The sequence below is a fragment of the Candida metapsilosis genome (genome assembly GCF_017655625.1).
Source record: "Candida metapsilosis strain BP57 chromosome Unknown scaffold2, whole genome shotgun sequence".
Classification (NCBI taxonomy): Eukaryota; Fungi; Ascomycota; class Pichiomycetes; order Serinales; family Debaryomycetaceae; genus Lodderomyces; species Lodderomyces metapsilosis.
In genome coordinates, this window is record NW_027138160.1 from 1251644 (window position 1) to 1277931 (window position 26288).

The 26288-nt window shown below is 38.6% G+C and overlaps 9 protein-coding genes across 9 annotated transcripts; 4 read left to right on the forward strand and 5 right to left on the reverse strand. All coding sequences in view use genetic code 12, as the record gives it.

Moving 5' to 3' along the window:
- Positions 1–182: 182 nt before the first annotated feature.
- TRP5 (tryptophan synthase) lies at positions 183–2315 on the forward strand (the record flags this gene model as incomplete). The annotated part of the gene is made up of 1 exon (XM_067690845.1): positions 183–2315. The coding sequence occupies one exon, from the start codon at positions 183–185 to the stop codon at positions 2313–2315; it is 2133 nt and encodes a 710-aa protein (XP_067549269.1).
- Positions 2316–2405: 90 nt separating this feature from the next.
- CWH41 (Cwh41p) lies at positions 2406–4958 on the reverse strand (the record flags this gene model as incomplete). Its single annotated transcript, XM_067690846.1, has 1 exon — positions 2406–4958. The coding sequence occupies one exon, from the start codon at positions 4956–4958 to the stop codon at positions 2406–2408; it is 2553 nt and encodes an 850-aa protein (XP_067549270.1).
- Positions 4959–5127: 169 nt separating this feature from the next.
- I9W82_002035 (uncharacterized protein) lies at positions 5128–7422 on the forward strand (the record flags this gene model as incomplete). The annotated part of the gene is made up of 1 exon (XM_067690847.1): positions 5128–7422. One exon carries the CDS (start codon positions 5128–5130, stop codon positions 7420–7422), a length of 2295 nt encoding a protein of 764 aa, XP_067549271.1.
- A 321-nt stretch (positions 7423–7743) lies between these two features.
- Positions 7744–8799, forward strand: FMT1 (methionyl-tRNA formyltransferase; the record flags this gene model as incomplete). Its single annotated transcript, XM_067690848.1, has 1 exon — positions 7744–8799. The coding sequence occupies one exon, from the start codon at positions 7744–7746 to the stop codon at positions 8797–8799; it is 1056 nt and encodes a 351-aa protein (XP_067549272.1).
- A 40-nt stretch (positions 8800–8839) lies between these two features.
- Positions 8840–18028, reverse strand: VPS13 (membrane morphogenesis protein; the record flags this gene model as incomplete). Its single annotated transcript, XM_067690849.1, has 1 exon — positions 8840–18028. The coding sequence occupies one exon, from the start codon at positions 18026–18028 to the stop codon at positions 8840–8842; it is 9189 nt and encodes a 3062-aa protein (XP_067549273.1).
- Positions 18029–18471: 443 nt separating this feature from the next.
- Positions 18472–19059, reverse strand: MED3 (Med3p; the record flags this gene model as incomplete). The annotated part of the gene is made up of 1 exon (XM_067690850.1): positions 18472–19059. The coding sequence occupies one exon, from the start codon at positions 19057–19059 to the stop codon at positions 18472–18474; it is 588 nt and encodes a 195-aa protein (XP_067549274.1).
- Positions 19060–19305: 246 nt separating this feature from the next.
- Positions 19306–20451, reverse strand: I9W82_002039 (uncharacterized protein; the record flags this gene model as incomplete). The annotated part of the gene is made up of 1 exon (XM_067690851.1): positions 19306–20451. One exon carries the CDS (start codon positions 20449–20451, stop codon positions 19306–19308), a length of 1146 nt encoding a protein of 381 aa, XP_067549275.1.
- Positions 20452–20635: 184 nt separating this feature from the next.
- Positions 20636–21286, reverse strand: CMD1 (calmodulin; the record flags this gene model as incomplete). The annotated part of the gene is made up of 2 exons (XM_067690853.1): positions 20636–21082; positions 21284–21286. 2 exons carry the CDS (start codon positions 21284–21286, stop codon positions 20636–20638), a joined length of 450 nt encoding a protein of 149 aa, XP_067549276.1.
- Positions 21287–21494: 208 nt separating this feature from the next.
- Positions 21495–26286, forward strand: I9W82_002041 (deoxycytidyl transferase; the record flags this gene model as incomplete). Its single annotated transcript, XM_067690854.1, has 2 exons — positions 21495–24965; positions 25285–26286. 2 exons carry the CDS (start codon positions 21495–21497, stop codon positions 26284–26286), a joined length of 4473 nt encoding a protein of 1490 aa, XP_067549277.1.
- Positions 26287–26288: the final 2 nt, after the last annotated feature.

Consider the following 26288-nt stretch of genomic DNA (forward strand, 5'->3'; position numbering starts at 1 on the left):
AGTGGTAGGTATCGTAGCATTTTTCTTTTCTAGCGGGTGTTGCTCATCAATCGTACGATAGTTTTTATTATACCTGCACATAGCCTCTGAAAAAAAAAAATTATTTTTGACTCACCAACTACATTTTTCAACAATACCTTAGATCAATCAACATCTTCTTTTGTTAGTAATTCCCCATCACCATGTCATCGGGATTAAAAGAAACATTTGCACGTTGCAAAAAGGAAAATCGTAATGCATTAGTCAACTTCATCACTGCAGGATACCCAACTATCGAAGATACCATCCCCATTTTGACCAATATGCAAAAAGCCGGGGTCGACATTATTGAGATTGGTATACCCTTCTCCGATCCTATTGCCGATGGACCTACTATCCAAACTGCCAACGTCAAAGCTTTAGAGAATGGAGTCACCGTGGCCAAAGTGTTGGACTTGGTGAAACAAGCTAGAGATGCTGGTGTTACTGTTCCCTTAATCTTGATGGGTTATTATAACCCCATTTTGAAATATGGTGAAGCAAAATTCTTACAAGATGCAGCATCTGCTGGCGTTAATGGGTTCATTATTGTTGACTTGCCACCAGAAGAAGCGGTTAAATTTAGAGGTTCTTGTTCTAAACATGGCTTATCTTATGTTCCATTGGTGGCGCCAGCAACTACTGATGAGAGATTGAAAGTATTGGGCCAAATTGCTGATTCGTTTGTGTATGTTGTGTCCAAGATGGGTACTACTGGTGCTTCGAATAAAGTTAGTGCTGGTATTGAGGAATTGTGTGCTAGAGTACGAAAATATGTTGGTGAAGGGACCCCCATTGCTGTTGGATTTGGTGTGTCTACGAGAGATCATTTCCTTGCTGTGGGTAAAGTTGCCGATGGTGTCGTTATTGGATCGAAGATTGTCACTTTAATTGGAGAGTCAAAGCCGGGTGAACGTGGAGAAACTGCTTACAAATATGTTAAATCGATCTTGGGTGAGGACTATAATGGAACAGCTCCTGAGAAATTCCAAAACGGTGTCAGGGATAAAGAAGAAGGTGGCGACTTGACCAAACCACAACCAAGTTTCGAAGAAGCTCACAAGTATAACCCTCGCTTTGGAGACTTTGGTGGCCAATATGTCCCCGAGGCACTCCATACATGTTTAGCCGAATTGGAAAGGGGGTTTGAAGATGCTGTAGCAGATCCTGAGTTTTGGAAAGAGTTTAAAGACTTGTATTCATATATTGGTAGACCATCGTCATTGCATAAAGCAGAAAGATTAACTGAATATGCGGGCGGTGCCACCATTTGGTTGAAAAGAGAAGATTTAAACCATACCGGATCTCACAAGATCAACAATGCTTTGGCACAAGTACTTATTGCCAAGAGATTGGGCAAGAAGAAGATCATTGCTGAGACTGGTGCTGGACAACATGGTGTTGCTACTGCTACTGCTTGTGCCAAGTTTGGTTTAGAATGTACTGTGTTTATGGGAGCTGAAGACACTAGACGCCAAGCATTGAATGTGTTCCGAATGAAGATTCTTGGTGCAAATGTTGTCCCTGTCAAAAATGGTACTCAAACTTTACGTGATGCTACTTCGGAAGCGTTTAGATTTTGGGTTTCCAACTTGGAAACCACGCATTATGTAGTTGGATCAGCAATTGGACCTCATCCTTACCCAACTTTGGTGCGTACTTTCCAAAGTGTCATTGGCCAAGAAGTGAAGCAACAATTTGCCGAATTGAATAATGGCAAATTACCAAACGCGGTAGTTGCTTGTGTTGGTGGAGGATCAAATTCAACTGGGTTATTCTCCCCCTTTGAAAAAGACATTGAGGTGAAAATGTTGGGAGTCGAAGCTGGTGGTGATGGAATTGATACTAATCGTCACTCTGCAACTTTAACCGCTGGTATCCCTGGAGTTTTCCATGGAGTACGTACATTTGTCTTGCAAGATGATGATGGACAAGTTCACGACACTCATTCCGTCTCTGCAGGTTTGGACTACCCTGGAGTCGGTCCCGAGTTGGCATATTGGAAATCCACAGGAAGAGCTCAATTCATTGCTGCCACTGATGCTGAAGCTTTACAGGGTTTCAAACTCTTGTCTCAATTAGAAGGTATCATTCCAGCATTGGAGTCGTCGCATGCCATTTATGGTGGGGTGGAGTTGGCTAAACAGTTACCTAAGGATCAACATATTGTGATTAATGTTTCTGGTAGGGGTGATAAGGATGTCCAATCGGTTGCTGAAGTTTTGCCTAGATTGGGTGAGGAAATTGGTTGGGATTTGAGATTCGATGAGGATCCATCAAAGAAGAATGTTGTATAGAGATTTGTTAGAGTTTCAATAAAGCTTCTTTTGTATGTAGCTTTTTTTTATTTTGTAAATCTATAAAGAATCAGTACCCTATGTGTTTTTTTATATACTCTCAGGCATAGTCATGATCAACAATATAGTTGACGTCCATCCTAAAAAGTTTTTAGCACCCTTTGCATCACCAGTCTCATCATCATACTGTTCCCAAACAAATCCTGTCTTTTGCCACTGCTTGAACACATTGTTGACCAAATTGACTCTTAAGTCACGATACGCATCAGCAAACTTCTTCTTCAACTCATTCGACATGTGGCTTGATGAATCAAGATGATAATCTTTAATATTTTGCAAAATTAAGTAATTCATATGGATCCAAATTGGTGATCGCCAGTAGTTTTCACTAGTTTTGTAAAATTCATCTGATTTCGATAATGATCGAACACCACATGATGACCATAACTCATTGGGATCAGTAATCATGTTTATAGTTTTCTCCAACTTGTCAACATCATCAACAGGGATCAATTTTGTAATGAATGGAAGTAATGATACATATCCCTTATGACACACACGAACCAATTCATCGTCTTCATTTAATGTCACATCGCAATACGCTTCATCTTTAGATGACCAATGGATCGATTGGATATTGTCAATGATATCTTGTTCAAATTGTTTCAAGTCTTGGACTTCAGATTCACCTTTGTTTAAAATCTCCGCCATTTGACGCAATGATCTCGCCATTACGCCGATCCAGGAAATTAAATCAATGTTGAGGTCTGCAATGTCAGGAGGAGATGAACGTGGGTAGTCGTCGAGCCCACTAGCTAGACAATGGGTCAATGTACTGCCTCTCCAACGATAAACTCTCTTCTTTTTGATTGCGGTACCGTCTTCTTCTTCCTCTTCTTCCTCAGCTGGTACAAAGCCTTGTTGTGTCCTTTGAAACATTTCAAAGTGCGATTTCAATTTAGGATAAACGTCTTTAGTATAATTGACTAAAACTTCAGGATTATTCAAAATGAATTTACCCAAAGGCACATCCTCGTTATCTTTTGCACCACTTGCACCTTCATCATCTATATCCGCTGGCTCATCAATATCCCCAAAAGAGCCCACTGGCTGTTTAGCAAAATCAAGCAACTTACTCAAAACCAAAGTCAATGTAGGCGGATTCACAATATGTGGACTTTGAACTTGAAACTCCCTAGGCACCCTCGACCTAGCCTCAGTGCCCAAAATCTGTTCTCTCGCAATCCATCCATCTTCATCAATCAAATGAAACCACGATTTAACTATATCCAAAACCAAATCGGAATCGTAATCCAACAATGGCAACAAATGGAACCCTTCATCCCAATAAAAGCCCCTAGGGAAAAATGGCCGTGATGGAACTAAAGTAAACAATTCATATGGTCCTTCAAATGATCCTTTTAATTGATACGATTCAAATGTATCTTCATCAAATACCGTTTCTCTATCGACTAAGTGATCACCGTACATGTAAGTGATTCCTCCAAGTAAACCTGATAACATTTCCTTGGCGAATTCATAATATGGCTTCGTTTTGAAAGGTGGTTGGATTTGGAAATGAGATGCAAATATATTATCCAATTTGGTTAAAGATTCATCGATTCTATTTTGAAGATTTTCAAATGTCAATTGATTAGATTTTAGTGTAAATGCATTGGAATAAATCACATCAAATTCACAAGCACCTTGATAAACTTTTTGAATAAAATGTAAATTTCCTTCAAAATGATACAAGTCTCGAATAATGAATAGATTTGCCGGTGGTAAGTGATCAATTTGTCCATTACTTTCATCCATAATTTGCTTAACTGATTCTTGTAACATCGTAACAAATATATCACGAGCTTGCCATACGTTGCCGTCGGGGACTGCTAAGCTCAAATGATGAGACAATGCAGGATCAAATTCCTTACCAACTCCCCGTTTACCTCTAGGGTGTACGTTACTCTTTGGCCCATCATTGATTTCCAATTGAAATGCTCCCAATTCTTCAGACATACCTCCCAATGATAATGTCCCTTCGTATCCACCTTCTTTGGCACTATTATCTAATCGTAAAAATCCACTTCTTTCCTTCTGGCCAGTAATTTCATCAATCTGGTTCTTTTCACCTTCCAAACCCGAATACCAAACAAACGAAATAACCGCATCTTCATATCCTTTATGAGGCACACCTTTAACCTTGACTGCCCAAGATAACCCATCTTTCGACTTGATGAAATCAATAATAATATCAAAATGTGATTCATCATCCTGGATCAATTGCCTGCCACCAATCCTTGGATCATAGGAAACCCAATTGGCTTTGCCCATACGATCAAATTGTTCGTAAAAATGACGTATCTTGTTCATTGATTTATAATCGGTTATAGGGAACCACATTAATCCTGAAAGTAATGATTTGGGAATCCGTGGACGGATTCCAAAGTATAATGATGATCTGTATGGGCCCCAAAGTAAGGAATCGTCAGCTAATTTTGCGTATTTGGACGCGAGAGTAGTATCATTGTTGGACGAGGAGGAGGCTGTATCTCCATAAATGTCAAACTTGACTTGTTCTGCTAGTGTGAATGCAGCTAGGTAGGCAATTAGAAGCAATGGATTCCAAAATCGCCATAGCATGGTTGAAATTAATGTGAGTGGGAAGATAAGATATTGTCTTTTGAAGAAACGTGCTTTTTGGCTGTGTTGAATAATATTCGGCGTTCTATATTTTTCAAAAGCCTTTTGGCAGAGATTACGCAAAACTAAAAGAGAGCTAGCTCATCTACTACACTCATCATCTAATGGGATGTGGCCTCATAAATCGGGCCTTGGTGTACGACTAAGCTATGGAGTCTCTGGGAACCCCAATGTGGATATTGAATCAGTACGAAGTGCAAGTGCAATAACCAACGATGAGTTGCAGCCAAAGATTACTTTTCCTCGCAAAGAAGGTGGCATCGATGATGATCAATACCTAAATGAAGTATCATACAAGCCTTTACTCAAAAGACCATTAAATCATTCTGTGGGGGAACTATACAAGTCATCCACGAGCAACATTTCGAACGGTTTTGATGATGATGGAAACTTTGCCTCAACTAGTGTGCCTTACAAAATCATATCTTCACTTGGATTAGAAACTAAAGCTATTGAGTCATCAATGGCATACGATCCAGGGTTTGGTGACATTGTGCAGACTTTTAAAATTAAGCCACAATCACTGAATGAGCTACTAAATGGACTAGCTCACGTCACTGGCGAAGGATTATCAGTATTGAGTTTATCGATTGGGGCACAAGATGGGGACTCAATAAAACTATCAAAAGCATATGAAGTGGATTTTCTCGATCAGATACGACAAGTTGAACTAGGTGAAAATGAGGAAAATGATATGCTAGTTATCCTTGTGAGGACTCGTGTAAAGGTTTATGTGACTACTTGCATGTTGACACGTTATTCGAGTACTTCCAAGTCGGTTCCACATTTTAAATTGTCGATAGTTAAGGAGATTTCCTCTCAAAAGTTGAATCAATCTACATTTGCTGATGTGGCTGTATGTGCTGCGGATATAAGAAGATTTGCCGCAGTTGATATAGATGGTAATCTATCAGCATGGATCATCAACAAAAAGTACGACAAGGTCCTGCGATTGACCAGTAACGATTTACAGTTACCAATCACTGATGCCAAAAACTTGTCCCACTGGCTACGACTTGTCTGGTTACCCAATTCTAACAGCATTCTATTATCAACAAGAACTAAAATTATCCAGTATAGTTTTGATACCACCACTCAAAAAGTCTTGATCACTTCAAATACCTGGTCACGTATACGAGATGTCAAATGTGAAGGGAATATGATCTTTTACTTGACTTCGAAAGAGTTAATTTGGCTACGGTGTGGAGCAGAAATTGAAAGACTACTATCGTGGAAGCACTTTTTGAATGATAATGACCCCTCGTTGAAATTGGCCGTATACCACAAGGAAAACTCATATTTGTTGTTTGTTTATTCACAAGCTAGCCCAGTTGTATTTGTATACTCATTTGGTTATGAAAATGGGATGCCATGTAATTTGAGAGATCCATATATGGTACAAAGATCAAACGCGGCACCACTAAAGCAATTGATACCGGGACACATAGACGCCTCTGATGATATATATATCCTTGAGTTGTCGGCGACTTTACATTTGCAACAACGGCGTTTCCAATTCGGTCCTTTGGTACAGAAACCTAAACCAAAAGAAGAAATTGAAGTTAGTGAGAAGAGAACAAAACATAAGCATAAACACCACCACCACTTGAAAAAACTTCATGCACTACTTGAACACAGTGCATTAACAGAGAATAATGAGGCACTGGTTGAGACGATTCAAAAGTATGCTTCTCGTTTAGGTGAATCACTTGAAACTGACTCCCAGAATCAAAATCTCCCCTCTGGCTTCTACTCTTTATTAGACGTTGATCGGCGAGCACCACTAGGAATACTGGATATAGACGAATTGGATGATATGATTGCTGAATTGGAAAACAGTCCACTTACAGAAAACATCAGTATCAAGAGTTTTATCAATAATTCAATTATACAAAGAAATGGGTTTCTAAAAGTACCTCAGGCGCAAACGCATATTGTCGACATTCACAGGTTACTTCAAGAAGTGTATGGGGAGAGCAGCACTGCTGATGCTATCACAAACTCTGCGATAGTCTTGGGATTGTCCTTGATCAAATGTCAAGCGCAAACGAGTCATTTTGAATCCCAATATGAAGAGCAAAAAGCAGCATCTGAAAAGCACATTCAAGAAATACTCAATGAGTGGGATACCTCCACCTCATCTCAAGTGGAACATCAATCTGGCTCACAATCACATCACGCTACACAAAGCTTCCCTCTGTTAAAATCCAGTCAACTTGAGCCAATGGAACCTCCAAGACTATCACAAAGTGCCAATTCACAACCTAGTGGATTATCAAGGAATAGACTAGCGTCACAGCAAAGATCACAATCGCGGTTGGGTGACACTCTCCGTATATCGTCTCAACGTAGTAGTCAAGGTGGATCACAACCAAAAAGGAAAAAGAAGAAAGGGGGATTCTAGACTCAGGTGTTTGGCTTTAATAGATTATGCCCTTTATGTACTTTCATTACAATGATATCTCTTTTTGTATGTCCTTGATCTTCTCTGCCAACTTGCGTGGATCAACACCTTCGTCTAATAATTTATAACAAAGCATCAAGGTTGATTCGTCAATACCATGAACTTTTAAAAGCTTGGATAGGTCATTCAATATGTCATTTGGGGAAGTCAGCATTATTGTAGTTGGTTGAGGAGGAGAAACTATGCGGTTTGTTGCTAGTTTTTCATTTGTTTACAAATTGCGCGTCAACTCAAACGCACTATGACTCTTGCCCTTATTCAATGAGACTACTACACTGCTATGGAAGACTATTCAAACGCTCCCTTCATCTCAAACATGACCCATTGAATATTGCCTTTTTTGGAAGTGGGAACTTCAGCGTCGCCAGTCTAAGCAAAATTCTCGAATTGCAGAAACGATGTCCTGAGAGAGTATCCAGTATCAAAGTCATCACGAGAAGTATAAAACCTAGTGGCAGGTATATGAAGACATTTTCTGAACTTCCGGTTAGTGAGTTTGCAATGAAGCACAATATACCAATCTTGCGAGCCGATTCATCTAGTGAAATCCTGGGATTGATGGAGAATAACAAGTTTAATTTGACAATAGCTGTCTCCTATGGGAAATTGATTCCTGCTGCGTTTTTACAAACTTGCACATATGGAGGACTAAATGTCCACCCATCGCTACTTCCAAAATATTCAGGCTCATCTCCCATACAGTATGCCTTGCTTAATGATGATAAAAGAACTGGAGTTACCGTACAATCATTGCATCCTACAAAGTTTGACCATGGTAAGATTATAGCTCAATCTGGTGAAATGGAGATAGAGCATAACGACAACTTTGATAGCTTATCCGATAGACTAGCTCAAGAAGGGGGTGCCCTATTACTGGAGGTTATCGATAAAGGACTATTCCTCAATACATCCTTACCAAATGTTTACGAAAGATCATTAGCACCCAAAATAGACAAATCTAAAAGTCAGGCACTATGGGATGCATACACCGCTAGACAGATACAGAGACTTAATGATGCTTTGGGACCAATTTTCACATTTATAAACACCCGGACAAAGAAAAAAGGTCGTATTGTGGAGGAAAAGAAGAGGGTCATATTGAATCCAGTAACAGAGCTTAGCATACATGATGATTTGCAATTGGAGAATCCAGGCGACTTTGCACTAGTCAAAGAAGGACTCTGTATCAAATGCAAAACAGGATACGTTGTTTCCAAAAAGATCAAGCTCCAAACGAGAGGAGAGGAAACTCCAGAAAAGTTCATTGGATCGTACCACAAGACAGTCGGCGATATGCCACAGCAATTTATAAACTGATAACTTTCACATTCTATGTATATATATATAAAAACTTCTTTTATAACGTGACTCGGCAGAACTTGTTATACTCTTTTACTGCAACTCCAATTTTTTGGTACAAATAAGTTCTATTCTTTCGATCTGGAATTGGGATAAATGGACCCTTTCTGTTCTTCAATTCAATGGTCAATCCAGTAGATTCAACAGAAATCGATTTCACTTGATCAAATCTGACAATCCATTTCGACTGGAGGGTTTTAATGTCAAACAATATGATGTCTTTCAATGTCACCAATATTGCCATTTCATCACCGGGGAGTAATAAGTGTGCCAAATAAGTGTGATTCCAGTAAACACCGTCATCTATACTATGCATCCAAAATTGACCCTGGGCTTCTCTTTCGTTGTATGGTTTTATAACCTCCTCAGGGTTGATGTATCGTGGCAATCTGATTCTATCGAGCTTCTCACCATCCAATACAGTTGTCGTGTTTCTAATTCCTTCACTTACATTCGACGCGAAATCAAAGAATCCAATTGCCGTCTTTGTTGGTAATCCAATAATTCCTTTGCCAACTCCTTTAAAGAATCCAGCTGCTCCTTCCTCGTCTGCACCTTCCATAGGCGCAGCAGCAATGCCACCAATTCCTGACGACAATGCCTCGATGAATGAATTTGCACCAGTAGTGAAACCATATACAGCATGGTTTGCTCTATTCCTACGTGTTTGTAAGCGACGACGTTCTTGAAACTTGGAGTCCATAGTTGCCACTGTCAACCCTTTAGCAATGGATCCTGTAACCTTGGCAATTGAGTCCGAGAACCCAAACACTGATTTTTTCATAAAACTAAGGCCTCCCTTAGCCAAACCTATACCAAGTTCTTGTGGACTATCAGTCAAAACATACCCTTGATATGGCTCATAGAAGATGTCCATAACACCTGACGAAAGGAGGTTAAACAATCCAACTGGATTACCAAGGAAGTCAGCAGATCCCACTATATTGTAAAGCTGGTAGAAAAACGCTTGACTATAATGGGTCTTTATAGATTCAACCAATATTGGTGTAGGCGCTCTAATGTTTTCAATAAACAACGCATTCAACTTAATTGGCGCATCATTAATATTTCCAATTGCCATGGTTAATATGTTCAAGAAAAACATCACAGTATTCTGGCTACTTGTCTTGTCCTCAGCATTCAATCTATCTGTTCTCACAAATGAAATGTTGGCCTGAATAGGCTGCAAATGCAAAGCTTCGAAATAGATATCACTACTATTGCTAAGTTTCAGCGGCTCCGGGATATCCAAATTCTCATCACAAAGTCTATTCACTTGCTCTTTGTTCCATGAAGCTCCTGGAAACTTGATAAAGTCAAGCATTGCAAACAAGAAATCCTCATCAATTTCAAAATTCAACTCTTGCATAAGCGTAGTCGCATACTTGACAAATACTACTCCATGGGAATCATCTTTAACTCGGCATACTGATGCTGAAAGTGCAGGATGCTCATTCAATTCTTTTCCTGTTTTTGGTATGACAGATGGGTAAAGTATGATTGGGAAAATACCACCATAAAGTTGATTGTCAATTTGTACCCATTTGAGTTTAGCACTAAAGTTCTGATACAAGTTTGACTCATTGTATCTGAACTCTATGCCTCTCAATGTGACATAGCAAAGCTCTTGTTCTCTTGTATTGATTAAGGAGATTCCGAGTCCATCAAAGTTTGTCACAATCTTGGTGTGATAATTGTCTTCCACATCTGCTTCAACAAAATGGTCTTGGTTGGATGGCAACGATGAGCTAGATTGCGTCTCATTCTTTATCTTGTACATGCTTTGGGATGGATCATAATCGGTGATTACCAAGCATTGCGTAGGACCATCGGCAACAACATTAAGATCAACAATCTGCTGTGACTGAGAATCTGTTGATGGTAATCTAAATGGACGAAGGTTACCAATTTCAGCTAGATTCACCGCTCTTTCGCGTCCATGAGCTCTCACAATAATTTCTTTAACAATACCATTAGGATAGTCGTATGCATATGGCATGACACTCTTTGGAGGAACACGATAGTATATAGGTTTGTAAACCGTATCTCTCTTCACTATTTCACCATCGGCATTTATATTTGGATTGTTTTGGTAAATGTAAAACTCTTCATCGGTGTAGTTTTTGATTGAATATGGCCATTGGTTATTGGCATCCTCAATGTGAATGAACATTGTTGCATCTTCAAGAAGCATAGTCACTTTCACCAATACTTGACCAACGTTGCTTTTTTGCACCTTGATGTACAATTGGCCAACATTGTCAATGCAAAATGGTTGTGACCATCTTGAAGTTTGTCCCAATTTCATAATCAAATTCTTTTTTTCCACACACCGTAAGCCGTATAATGGAAGCAAAGCATCTGGAATCGCATTTATTTCTTTTATAGACCCTTCTTCTGCTAAACTGACATTTTCTTGAAGACGATTAATCACGACGTATCTTGGTGTAATTGTTATGGTTTTCGTTAGATTGTAAATACCTTCACCTTCCAGAATTGTCACTCCCAAGTTGATTTCCTTTTGTTTACCCAAAAGTTGTAATCTTAACTCACTGGCTTGTCCAATTGCATCAAAACTCAAAGGTCTTGACCAAACAGTTTCATCTGTCTTGATAGTTGCTCTATTCTTTCTCTCGTCAAGTTTAAAGAAGGAAAACATTGTGGGATATATTTGCTCAGAATCAACGGTCTTTGCCAGAGAAATAAACTGATTATCCCGTTCGTTTGCAATTATATTCAAGTTGGACCTGTTCAAAATCACATAGGGACTGTAAATGACAGCTTTCAAACTTGTACTGTCCGCTTGTTTCCGGGGGTAAAATATATTCAATCTCAACATATTGTCACCTTTAAGTTTCAAGGTGTTTTCTCGCTCAAAATCGCTTCGCAAACCTCGATTGATAACAGCAAATTCTGACTTGCTATAGTTGCAATTTCGAGGTTGGATGCTAAGGAGCAACAAGTTTTTCAAGCTCACTACATGAACGTAGCTCTTGACGCCCTTTTTCACACTGCCTGTCCATTCACGCCTTGAATTTTTATCATACAAGCGATAGTCAAAGTCGTAAGGTAACAAGTTTTCAATCTCGAGCGGTGCCGAAATAACAAATTTCATATGAGGATAAACCTGTGCCAATGGTTCATGTCTATCAAAGACAGCTTTGGCTTGGAAGTAGAATACTGAGGTATCACCTCTAGTCGCGGCTTGACATCTCAAAGAAAGTTCACTCTTCATGGCATCTTTCCAGTATATCTCTCCCTCAGACCAATCATATGGGGTGTGAAGATCAGGTTTGACTCGAAGCCTTCCATTGTATGCAAGATTAATTGGTACAGAAAGAGTATTCTTTGACTCAATCTTGATCTCGGTTCTCTCCTCATCATCAAAAGTTTCGACAATAACTGGCACCTCCGCATCATTTTCAATCACAAATGTTGACCTAAGCGTGATAATCTTGACATTATCTTCACGCAATTTTATAGATACAGAAAGCCTGTTGTGCACATCCCCCACTGCTGGATACAATACATGCAAATCTTCACCTTCCCTAGCAGCCGATATATGTTCAATATCCTCATACTCGTCATTTTCAAATGCAACATCCAAGGTATTTGCCGTATTGACGTCTAAATTCTCACGAATCTTCCTCCAGTCCTCAAAAGCCCATGGTTTCGACTCACCATACTTGATCTTTGTCTCAGTTTCTGCTTTGTTTCCATTTGTCCATACTGTCAAGTCTAAACCGGTGTCATTGACAATCAAGAACGGATAGTCCTCGCCTCTTGGCTTCAATTTTTCATCACTACTCAAAAGATACTGCACCTGGGACAATAATGCCACTGATCTAGACGTCACTGTCATTTGAGCAACCTGTCTCGAAACGCACTCTAAAAACAATTTCGAGTCTGGACCTTGAGTCTTGGATGCATATACGGCAACAGGCCAAGATTCAATCAATGGCTCCCATGCCGACTTGGAATAATTGAAGATATTGACAAAAGTTTCCAAATGAATCTCTGCACTTAAATCAGTTGACCAATTGACTGCCCTAACCTCAAATGGATTCACATTCATATCCAACACAGGCAAATCCGACACGTCTCCAATCAAAACAAATCTCAATCCACCAAAACTTGCTGTCAATTCCTCACCCTTCACAATTTCATTACCAACAGTTTGCTCAGATTCCACCTTCACCAATTGCTGGGAAGTAGCGATAGAAGATGAATCATAGTCGTCATCGCTTTCCGAAATCAGCTTCGCGTCGTTGCTTCCTTTACCTAGCGTATCTTGATGTTTTGCGTATAAGTCATTCACACGCTGAACTATTCCCAATCCTAATCTGATATCCCTAACAGACACTCTAATCACCAAAGGATCTATCGAAGCTTGAATGTTATCCAAAAACTTTCCAGGAGATGATCTCCTATCATCATAAGCAAAGGAAATGCTAAAATCATCAATTATTCTGTATTTTGAGTTTTTAGGATCATCCATTCGAGTCAAGTACAACCCAACCTTACTAGTTGCTAACGATATAATGTTTTGCTTGGAAATTGAAATTTGCTCAACTTTGAAAGCTATCGCTTCCGTATCTGCTTTGGAATTATCAGCTAAAAGGAAAACTGAAGGCTTGACGATATTGATTGAAAATCCAAATTGTGTTGGAGAGGAAGATTCAGTAGGAGGAGTTACCTCAGTAATCAGTGCTACAGACTTTCGCGGTTGATCCTTGTCAACAGGTGCTTTTTCGTCTGAGGGCATTGCAGTATCGAAAAATGCTTGCAAGTCAAACAAATAGTCAAGGGCCAAAATTGCTTTTGGTTTCTCCACTGTTAATATCATTGCCATAGTCTTGCTCTCTCCAACAACGTCAGATGTCACTTGCAACAGGAACTGATTTTCCACATCATCAGCAGCTGGTATGATCACAGGAAACTTGCTATCAGTATGTTGTCTGGTGTCTTCTACCACAAAAGATTCGATAGCCAAGTTTGCTTTAAACAGGGAGTCTTGTTTTGAGTTGAATCCCACCTTAACTTCATTGAGTGAAAAACTTGATAATTGAGCTTGTTTTATATCACTCATGTTTTCTGTGTTGTTATAAAGAGACAACGAAATTCTGGGAAGTTCGAATGTAATCTGGGCCATTGTATGATCAGATGGGACATTTTCCACAGATTCAGGTTCCTGTGATACTTTTGCATCTGATATAGCACTCTCGCCATGTATGGCTCTTGTATTGTGTTTCAAGACTTCATTTGCAAAAGCTGCCTCTTCTTCAATTTCCTCCATCCCAGAAGACTCATCGTCAACACTAAATGCTGCAGCAACGGAGTTTGATATACTGGTCAACAGTTTTGCTTGTAATTCCGTCAAGTGAACATCCAACTCAGGCATCTTTCCAGTAATCTCAAACGTAGGCGTACCCTTGATATAATCTTCTGACCAATTGACATCAAACGCGATATCCAAATCATCGATGACTTTCAAGTCTTGTTTCACTTTGTCAAATTGGAAATTGGATAATAATTGAACATTCCTTATACCAACAGATATCACATTCAAAATGTCTTTATATTCATTGTGTGCATAAATTTCACCCAAGTTTGCAACCACTTTATCGGATCCAGATTCGCCAATTGGAAATGTGATTTTAGGACCTTGAACTAAAATATCAAATTTGAGCTTATTTGGCAATTGGGCGGCTTCATTTATGGCGGCTTCTCGAGTTCTATCGTAGATTGCCTTCATCTGCATAAACTGATTACCATATCTAACAATCCGTCCAAATGAACTCTCAATAAAATTGACTGAAATAGCACTTACATTAAACTTGAGCTCAGATGGTTTTTGATCATGCAAATCAAAAGTCTTGTAGCTGAACTTTGCCAAATCATTCTCATCCATTTGTATCAAGTATCGTGGTGAATTGTCATTATTATGTACCAACTCGTCGAGCAAAGATAAAGCTCCCAAACTACCCGATACATCCATGGTTTCTGGTAAAAGTAATAATTTAATATGTGCCGCATTCAACAGGAACGTTGCTAACTTGAGACCATCTTCATTAAGCACCATAATCACATTGTCAAGACCAAGCTTCATATTAATCTTCTGTGGCGCAGCATCCACATCTTCGGGATTGTTATGATTCAATTCATCAGCTGGTGTGGGCTCTTGGTTAGGATCGGTAAATGTGTTTAAGCAAAATGTTAAAATGCTCAAAAGTGATTTTCTCGTAATGACAAATTTCACTGTACCAAGATGAAGATCAATGTCTTGATCAAACACTTCAATCTTTTTATTGTTGAAATCGACGATTCTTAACCTTCTGTTATACTCCACATCCATCAATTTATTCTTTGATTTTGAATCGGTATTTGATGTAAGGAGCTTTTGAAACTCTTCCTTGCCAGATTTTTCTATATGGTCCAATATGTTGAAATCTAAAAGTCCCAAATTCAAGTGTAAATCGGTCTCTGTTTTGTAGAGATCTAATTCCAACGCATTACCAACAATCTCAATCAAAGGTTCAGCTTCCAACGTGTGTCCATCAACACATCTTAACAAATCCAATTTGATAAAGTCAACACTAAACTTGAGTTCGATCATGTGTTGCTCCGAATTGCTTGGCTTTTGTACACTCTTGTCCTTCTTTTCCTCCTTCTCGTCAAGCGAGTCGTCATCAATGTCAATTTCATTGCCGTTATAATCATTGCCGTAAGCTTCGAAAACACTTGACTCATCAGGTGTGTCAAAGTTGGTGTCAGGAATAGCTGCATCAAGTATACTAAGAATAGTTTTATATTGGAAATCATTCATGGCCAATTGAAGTTTAGGTACATTTCCACCTAGTCTAATCCTTGCCAAGTTTTGGGCATCTGGTAAAATGGACAATCCTAAAGTGAAGTTAACATTGAAATTGTTAAGCATCAAAGCTGGTCTTGGCTTGTCATGGGAGTACAATTGTTCCATTGTAGACTTTATCGTATGCCCAACAAAGAACTGGGCATCCTCCAAACTAAACTTGAATTGATCATATAGCAACTCATTCAAATTCTTCCAATCTTCCTCAGAGTATTTCTCCTTGTCTTTGTACTCCTTAATCTTGGATTTTTCGACCAATTCACTCACAATGTTGATATGACCTGCATCTAATATAGCTACAGGGGATTTATAACTCGATGGATCCAATGGCATAATCAACAATGGTGTTTGTAAATCCATATTTACATTGATTGTCTTGTGTTCTTCAAGAGCATATTCAAGACCCAACCTTGTTTGTGAAGTTAAACCTTCGACAGTTGACTCTGCTGCATTCATTATAGCCCCCACAGTATCCAAGTGAATCTTTGGTGGTGTAAAGAATCTAATCAATTCTTCAATAAACTTTGAATTGTAGAAAATCGTCATTGACTTTAAGGAGCCTAGTAATTTTGAGTCAGCAGAACCATCAAGAGGATTCTGTTCGTACTGAATTTGGAAAAAAGGAGTTGAAGGCCCATTTTCATTAGAGCCCGCTTGTTTAACACTTACGATGTGATTGTAAACGCTTGAGCCAGTTCCATCCTCAACTTTAAACTCCAATACTTGAAAGCCAGCAAGGAACGAATTTGGTCTTTGGAAAAAGTGTGCTTTACATCCTTCGAATGCAACATCCGCCAAAGCTGTCAAGTCATTCCTTCTGACAACTAATCCTCCTTTATTCAAGGAAGCTGAAACGCGGATTTTAACACAGTCATCAGGTAGATCAATTGTGGATATTTCTGCCTCTTCATCATAATCAATTGTATCGTATAGGGTCTTTCTTTGGTCTTCAGTTAAAGATAGATCGATATGTTCACCATCTGCATCTATTGTTTTCAGTTGTTCCTCTTCTTGCGTGGGTGCATTTCCACCTCCCCACCAACCTGAAAACCATCCTTTTTTCTGTTGTTGATTCTTATCAGTTGATTCTGTGTCATAAAGCTTCACCTTACTACCTTCTTTTCTAAGCTCGTTTCTTGCAAGTGAACGATATAGCTTGATGTCATCAAAAGAAAGAGCTTGTTCAAGATTATGAAGCTTTTCTTTATCTTCACCAAGATTGTTCTCTAACTTCAATTTCCACAACTTGATATAAGCTTTCCTTTCGTCTCTTCTCTTTGCAAAGTTTTCCCAAGTCCATTTGTAATTCTTTTCGTGAATTTCATTCAAGACACATTCACCTGCATACTTGAACCATGCCTTGGGATCCTCACTAGGAGATACTTTTGGTCTAAATTTTCTAAACTTGGATGTTTTGGAATACCACCGGAATTTCGATGCTGTCCACAAGATATCTTCATATTGTTGCTCATTCAACTCTAAACCAAACTCTTCAAAAAAAAGCTCGGTGTCCAAATGAGGATGTTCCTCGGTAGCTCCAAGCTTATGTATGGTAAGTTTACCATTACCACTCACTGGTTTCATCAAATACTCGTGAATACTGCCTTGAGCTTTAAATTCTGTCAATTGTCCTTCCTTGTCAAGATCTGAATACAATTGAGGGTCTTTAGTTTCCATATAACAGTAGAAACTCTTTAATGTAAGTAATTTTCTAGTAAATGCTTGAGTAATTGCAATAAATGAAGGTTTCCAATTTTCATCAGTTGATACTGCTGATAATTCATCCAACGACAACCCTAATGTATATGGCTTTTCAGTCAATACTGACTGGTCCTCATACCTTACGTGAATCTTCTTTATTGTAACTTGAAGATTATCAACAATTTTCTTCACTAAAGATTCAGCAAAAGTTTCATCAGCAAGATCGCGTCCCAATTCTTCACCTTTCGCTTCAAGAATCGCTTCGAGATCCTTCAACTTGGACTCCTTTAAAGCCTGTTGTCTCTTTTCATCCTCTTCTTCATCATAATCCTGTAAGATTACTGGTGATGCTAAAAGATATAAATCTTCAATTATAATTCGTACTGGTTTAGACTTCAAATTTGACCATGGGATCTGTAAAGTTAATTCACCCAAGTGGCCAAATTTAACATCAATTGGTAATTTGAACTTGTCGAGACTTTCCTTTTTCAATCTTAGGTTCCGAAGTTTGACATCTCCACTCCATATTCCAATATTTAGTTGTTTTGGATCGAAATTCTCGATGTATGATCCAAGAAATCTATTGATTAGATTAGCAACAAGTGATTCAAACATTCTGATAAATGTGTGTTGCTAATGAGGGATGCGTTTTATCAATGTCAATTCTATAATACCCTTTTCTATTCGCTTGTGTGTATCTGGTACGAGTGGTCTGTAGTTGTCTAAAAGAAAGAGAAATGTGTTGGATTAACTCCTTTCTCTGTTTTTTGCATTGTCCGTCTTTGTGTACCAAAGACCAATAGCAATCAAAACAGAACATACAGCACACGACTCTATAACACACAGGAGTAAACAACATGCACTGATGAAAGTAGTATTGTCTACTCTTTATTCTAGTAACTTAAGAGCCGTACCACTTAGAGGATGTTAACGTACAAAGTAATCTACATTGCATTCTATCGTCAACGAAAATGACATTCACAATAGTTCTACATAGTTATACAATACTCTTTAGCAGTTGAAAGCTCTCAGTAACTGAGTTAGCCAAGTTATGTTGTTCATATGACTATCGGCTGCGTCGATGAGGACCCATCGGTTATTTTATTCGTCTGATTGCCCCTTTTAATTGGTTTCTTTGTATTCCTTGATCCATTTTGATTCCCATTACCAGATGTAGCTTGGTTCACACCCGGACCACCACCTCCTCCTCCTCCAATCTCCAATGTCGAAGAGCTCCTACTTCCAACTTTAGAATTCACTTGCGCCTGATTATTACTACTCTCGACTTTAGCCTTCTTCACAGGCGGAGCCTCAACCTCATGCCCCAACTTAATCTGAGCCAAATTAATAATCGGTAAAAGCTTATTATACCGCTCACAATACTCCTGAATACTCCGCTGCACAACTTCCAATCGTGACATTGTAGTTCTATAATATTCCTGTGGTGAATTAGATTCAGGTATCGTAGCCAACGCCTGAAGAAACATTGACATGTCGTTGCGCAAGATGTTAATTTCAGCTTTTAGCCTTTCTATTTCGTTGTATATTAGTTGTGGGTCGATCTTGCCTGATGTGATGTCGTCAATTTTTATCAGGTCAGGGAGTTTGGGTCGTTGTGTGCTGTCTGATGAATCGAATTTGAACATGGTTGTGTATTGACTATTGGAGTGATGTGGTGTGGTGTGACTGTAATAGTACTGATATTGTTGAGACTTGTAAAGATGTCTCTGTATGTATGAGGAGATTCTTGTTTATCTCTCTCTCCCCCTTTCAACCAGAACGATTTTTTTTTTTTTGGATCAACCTTTGGTTAGAGCTTTACACCAGATGCATTAACAATTCGCTATAAAAAATCTATCTAAGTGTGTCAACTTCCTTCTTCGTGTTGTGCTTTACTTTCTTACTTTAGTTTGTCGCCTCCGAATAGTTACTACTCCTCCTTCAACAGTCCAATTCACCTTATAGTTTTTTACAAAATCATTATACTCCACATCGTCAGGTAACAAGTCCCTTTCAATCACTGACTTCCTAATAGTAAAGTAGCTAGAGCTCAACACCTTAATCATACGATTAAGCATAACCAGTTGGCCCAATCTCATCATCGACTTAACGGCAAAACTCTCAACCAGATTATAAATCAGAACCCAAGTGAAATAATCTTTATGTACCCAACTTCGTATAATTTGTAATATGTCTTCGCGATCGGGGATATATTGGAAATAAAGTTGAATAGCTTGAGGTATATCATTGTTGAAATGAGTCAAATGGAGGACTAATATTGTTGCAACTTCTTCAATCTCTAAACTTGATAACTTTAAAGCACCTTTATGCAGTAGCAAGTAGTTGATACTAGGAATATACGTTTGATATTGGCCACAACAGCACGATATACGAGTGGAGAATAAAAACACTTTTTTATGAAATGGGGATGGTTTCAAATGCAACAAGCTTTCACGTAATTTTCGAAGCGACATGGCTAGTGTCTCCATAGTAATTGTTTGCCCATCTTTTGCCACATTGGCCTTTAAAGATTGGGCATTTTCAAAATCCCTTGGATCCAGATCTTTTATTGTCTTGAATGCTTCAGATAGCGACTTTGACGTATTTGATGAAGTATACTTGATAAACTGGTGTAGTATGGTGAGAAAGTATTCTTCTCGTAGAGTCTCTGACTCTTTTAAACGGGTATCTTCTCCTCTGCTAACAAGACCGTACTCCTGTGATTGCTTGGCTGTGTTGCTATTTGAACTAAATCTCTCTCTTCTTTTAGCCATCTTCTCCTCCTCTGTTAAGGAGGTGTTGTTCTTCATAGCCTTACCATCACTAGCATCCTTTGTGGGAGCCCCCTTAGTAGACTGTTTTCTGTGTGGTGGGACATATCTTTGACTATTTCGTGCTGTAGTATTGCCGTTGTGTGAACTGGACATATAGTGATTTGGCTTTGATGATTGTGTATTGAATTTCTCTTGGTGGCGTATAGCTAGTTCAGTTTGATCTAGTTCGTAACTATTGACCAAGGATATCAAACTGTTGTCCATATGTGTTGATGGTTCATCCTTTTGACTTGGGGTGTTTCTTGAGCGTAACTTTTTATTTTTTGATCCTGTGTGTCTACTGGAGCCATCGACTCATTTGTACATCACTAGAGCTAATTATCAATATCTTTGACTAATAAAAAAAAAACTACTACTACTCTTACTATTCTAACAAATAAACTCCCCTTTACTTAGCGGCTAACAATTGAGTAAACTCTTGGATATCAATCTCACCATCATTATTGGTATCAGCTTCTTTAATCATTTGATCGACATCAGCATCCGACAATTTCTCTCCAATAGACGTAAGGACATGTCTCAACTCAGCAGCACTAATCTTACCATCTCCATTTCTGTCAAATACTTTAAAAGCTTCAGCAATCTCAGCTTCTGAGTCAGTGTCCCTCATTTTTCTAGCCATCATGGTTAAAAACTCAGGGAAATCAATTGAACCATCTGAATTAACATCTACTTCATTGATCATATCTGTTAATTCACTTTCTGATGGGTTTTGACCTAATGATCTCATGACTGTACCTAATTCCTTGGTGGTGATTTTGCCATCGCTGTCTTTGTCAAATAACGAGAAAGCTTCTTTAAATTCAGCAATTTGTTGTTCGGATAATTTTTCAGCCTATGAATTGGTGAAATGTTAGTATCATTCTAAGGGGAAGTGCTTTGACTGTTGAAGGTTAAAAGCGCGTCTGATATGAGATAGCATTGTGGTATCCTTTATTTTGTTTGCTACCCTGAGTAGCGCTATTAAAAAAACACCCTCTAAAAGAAGAACAATCTATAGGAAGTAGTTGTCTTCTTCAGTTGAGTCTATACATACCATTGTAAGTTAATACTAATATTGTCTTGGGTACAGATAGAATAAGTAGTATATTCTTTTAAAGGATTGGCTTAATTGATGAATGACTTTTTTTTTGCTTGTCTTTGTTTTGTTGTTTTGTTGATCTGTTCAGTTTGTGCGTATGAAATTTTTATTTTTAGAACAAGAGAGAGTCTAGACCTAATTTTTAGCAATTACTTCAGGTTTATATATGAAGAATGATCAAATAAAACATAAACAACCAGTAAAAGACGACCATATGGATAATGATAATGATAATGATAATGATGACCCAGAGCTAAATCAAAGTCAATATCTGACTTTTCTAAAAAGTTTAAATGATGAAACACTCCTATCGCATATAAACCGTATTACTCAATCACAACAAAGTCAAAAGAATATCTCATTTCAAGAAGCTTCTACTCCAAAACCACTGGGTATTATATTCAGCTCTGCTAGTACAGATCCCTTTAATGATGGATTAGATGAAGAAGTTTTACAGTTGGATGTAAATGAGCAGGACCTGGTACAAACTTTTGATAAGGGCGATAACTTAGAAGCTCCCACTGCTGCTGGCGATGCCCCTAATCAACCAGGTGCTATGGATGATGATGAGTCTTCAGAAAGTGAAAAGGATGAAAGCGCTATTGGAAAACTTCACGAGTTTGGAGATTATCGTACATACTTTGATTCCAAGCGTATGAAGCAACAACGACAAGATGAAGCATATGTCAAATGGGACACTGAACGAAGAAAAGCTCAAAACGAAACACTGCAACCACTACCCATCTTTTCTGGGTGTACAATTTTTGTAAATGGACACACCAAGCCTTCAATTAATGAAATACATCGTTTGGTTATTTTACATGGTGGTAAATTTATAAGTTATTTGTCAAATAAATCTAGTGCTTCTCACATTATTTGTGATCGCTTAACTCCACGCAAGAATTTAATGTTTAAAAATTGTCGAGTGGTGAAGGCTCAGTGGATTGTTGACTGTGTTGATGCAAAAGAACTTTTGGATTGGCAACAATATCGGCTAATTCTAGATGTAGCGTTTGATCAAAAACGTCTAGATTTCCCACTGGGGTCTAGTAAGGAAGAAGGTGGAAAGGTAGATGATCAAGATGACAAGGACATTGGTGCACCTGTTGAAGCAGCAGAGGAAGCTGACTTGGAAGGGATGGAAGACGATGACGATTTTGAGTCCACTTTGTTACCAGAAGAAGACGATGTGTTGCAAAAACTGCAACAATACGAGCAAGAAGTGGATGATCAAGATAAGGAAGATGAGAATTTGGATGACGATATTCCTGAGTTTAAAGTTGCTACTCCTACCACCATCACCACCAAAGGTGTGCATCAAGTAAAGGGAAAAATTGTATTAGATGCAAGACATCCAGACTTTCTAGCAGGTTTCTTTGCAAATTCAAGATTACACCACTTGAGTATGTGGAAAGCTGATTTGAGATTAAAATTTTTGAGAAGAATCATCAAGGAAAATCTTCACAAGCCAATAGCAGATCCATTTCGTGATGACAAGGTTAATTCGAAAGTGATAATGCATATCGACTTTGATTGCTTTTTTGCCACTGCATCTTGTTTGAAACATCCTAATTTGGATATAAATAAAGATCCAATAGCTGTAGGGCATGGAGGAAACACATCTGATGTTGCCAGCTGTAATTATGTTGCGAGAAAGTTTGGCGTAAGGAATGGTATGTGGTTTAGACTGGCGCAGAAGTTGTGTCCTGGGCTAATCTTATTGGACTATGAGTTTGAGGCTTATGAAAAATATTCCAGTGAATTCTACAATTACCTCGTGAGTAGTGACTACTTTGACACAATTTTTCCGGTGTCTATTGATGAAGTCTTGGTTGACGCAACATCTTATTGTAACAAGCCGGAGAATGGAGGGGTTGAACGAGCAGTCGAGGAACTTAGCTCCCTTATCAGGAAACATGTTTATCAGCTTACAAATTGCACGGTTAGTGTTGGACTGGCTTCTAACGTTTTACTTGCAAAATTGGCATTAAGGAAGGCTAAACCACGTGGACAATATGCATTGTTCAATGACACTGAAAGCTTCTTGCCATCGGTGTCTATAAAGGATTTACCTGGGTTTGGTGGAGGTATATTGGAAAAATTGGAGCCAGAAATAAGTAAACCATCACCCAAAATTGAAGATATCTTACCAATATCAAACACAAGATTGATTCAGCTACTAGGTGAAAAAACTGGTACAAAACTATTTCAATACGCTCGAGGTATAGATCATACAAGCATAGAAATTGATACCTCCAACCCTGAAGTCGTGTTGGGTAGAAAATCGATTTCAGTTGATGTCAATTTTGGTATTCGATTCGATAGTGTTGAAGAATTGGATGATTTTTTTATGAGGTTGGCTAAGGAGTTGTATCAGCGAATGATCAATCTAGGCGTTTGTGGATCTACTTTGACTTTGAAACTAGCGAAAAGAAGAGCTGGTGCTAGTGTTGTCACTGCAAAATTCTTGGGTTTAGGTGAAGTTGATTTTATTAATAAATCGTCAAGACTTGGAATGGCAACTAATGATTGGGGAGTCATTGGAAGTGAGATTAAAGTATTGTATAGGATGGTCAATATACCCGTCAAGGATTTACGAGGCATTTCTGTTAGTATGACCAGGTTGAAAGATGCTGAATCAATCAAGAGTTCTAAACAAATGAAATTACCTTTTGGAGCTGTTGGAAGAGTGCCATCTCCAAGCAAAGAAGTGGGGACTAGCAACGAAGGTAGTCCCAGTAAGGATGTGTTTAAGACTCCAAAGAAAGCAAGTAACTCGAAAGTCACTTTGGAGCAGTTATCATTTAGTCCACGTCGCAAATCTACCACTCCTAAATTGGATCCATTTTCAGATGGTCAACAAATAGATTGGGAGGTTTTCGAGTCGTTGCCATTGGATATTCCTCGTGAATTGGAAGGTGAATTGAAACGAAGAGGTTTCTTGAAAGAGAGAAGTCCAGGTAAAGGCAAAGCGTATTTGCAACAATTGATTCCAACTCAAGGTGGTACTGCGAAATACGTTCGTGTGGTTGAATCTCCAACCAAGTCTCCACCAAAACGAAAATCCACCCCCGTTGCATCGCCAATCAAAAGACCAAAACAGGAGCCACTTTATGAAGATTCCCAATCTTATGACTCTTCATTGTTAAACCAGTTACCTTCTTCAATCAAGGCTGATGTGTTGAAGGATTTGGAGTATAAGCAAAAGATTAAAAAGTTTGATTTGGTTCCTTTGCGAGATAAAGTGACTCGCAAGATTCAAGAGGCAAAAGTTGAAGTTAAAGAAATTACAGAGCAATGGATACACCAACAGCCGAAATTGTTTGAATTGCCATCATTTTTAAATGACCAAGTGACGGCATCTGAGTTGCGGCAAAAAGTAAAAGATTGGGTCAACACTTCATTGAGTCAGGGAGGTCCACATGAAGATGATGTGTTATACTTTGCAACATATTTACAAACATTACTAGATAAGAGGCTTTTCAGTAAAGCTGTGATGTTAATTCGTGATATTTTGAATCTTTTGAAGTTTCATAAGACAATTAACAATTGTGCAGACGATGATGATAACCAGCTTATGTTTTCCATGATTGGAATTGATGATTGGCAGAAGCAAATTGATTCTGTGTTGAAGCCTGTGTTGGAGAGATATTGCAAAGAGAATGAGATCGTTTTAGATTGGTGATGTATAGATAAGTAGAAAAGGAATTGCTCAGTGAAAAATTAATTGTAGAGACGCGTCCTGACTAAAGGTTCTTATCAATGAACCACGTAATTCTCACTCATTCTGATTTGCTTACTACTTTAGCGGACGAACTACCATCCAATAAGCAACGACAATCATTAGTTCAGGCTTACTTCATGAATATAAACTAGATCAACAATGTGAAGTTTTACCAATTTCGCCTATTGAATGGACATCGTTGGAACAATACCATGACGCAGAGTTTATTCAGGAATTAACGCGACCTAGGGACGAGATTGATAAGCAATCGGAAAACTACAAACAGATTAGAGACGCTATCAGTGATGAGTTTGAAGATTTGGACGATTGCGAAGATGAGGTGCCTGATCCTGCCAATGAACAAAAATTTGGACTTGAATTCGATTGTTATCCATTCCCATTCATGCGTCACTATGTAAACTTAACTGCCGCTTCAACGATACAACTCGCAAGGAAACTCGTAAACAGTACCAAAGAGAGCGATTCTGCTAGACCAATTGGAATAAATTGGTATGGTGGGCGACACCACTGTCATCGTGCCAAATGCTCTGGATTCTGTTACATCAACGATGTCGTGCTTGGAATAACCACCATTCGTAAGATGTGCTCAGGTAATGTTTTCTACTTGGATTTGGATTTACATGATGGTGATGGAGTAGCTGAAGCTTTTAAATTTTCCAAAAAAGTTACAACTTGTTCTGTGCATAGACAAGAAGTTGGATTTTTCCCCGGTATGTTTGGTAATGTGGATGCTTCTGTCGTGGGGATGTACAATGTGCCAACGTTACGAGGATTGAGCGATTGGAAGATGCTTTGGATCCTTGAAAATATCGTGTATGATTTAATCGCAAAACTGAAGCCGGACTATTTTGTTGTTCAATTAGGGTGTGATGGCCTCGCTAGTGATCCTAATAAGCAATGGAATATGACAATTGGAGGGTATGTCAAAGTAGTAAAGTTTTTGATGGAGAATATTAAGGTACCCATTATGTTTCTAGGTGGTGGTGGGTATAATCATACCGAGGTTGCTAAATGCTGGACTGCTGTGACTGCAACAATATTGGGTCACAATGTTGATAAATTTGACGAAGTTCCTGATCATGAAAAATTGGATGATTACGAGGATGATGGGTATATGTTTTGGACTGACTCTAATCTGCATCCAAGCAAAATGAAGGATGAGAATGATATGTCTTTTTTACTGAGTATAATGTCAACTTTAAAATATCTATAAAA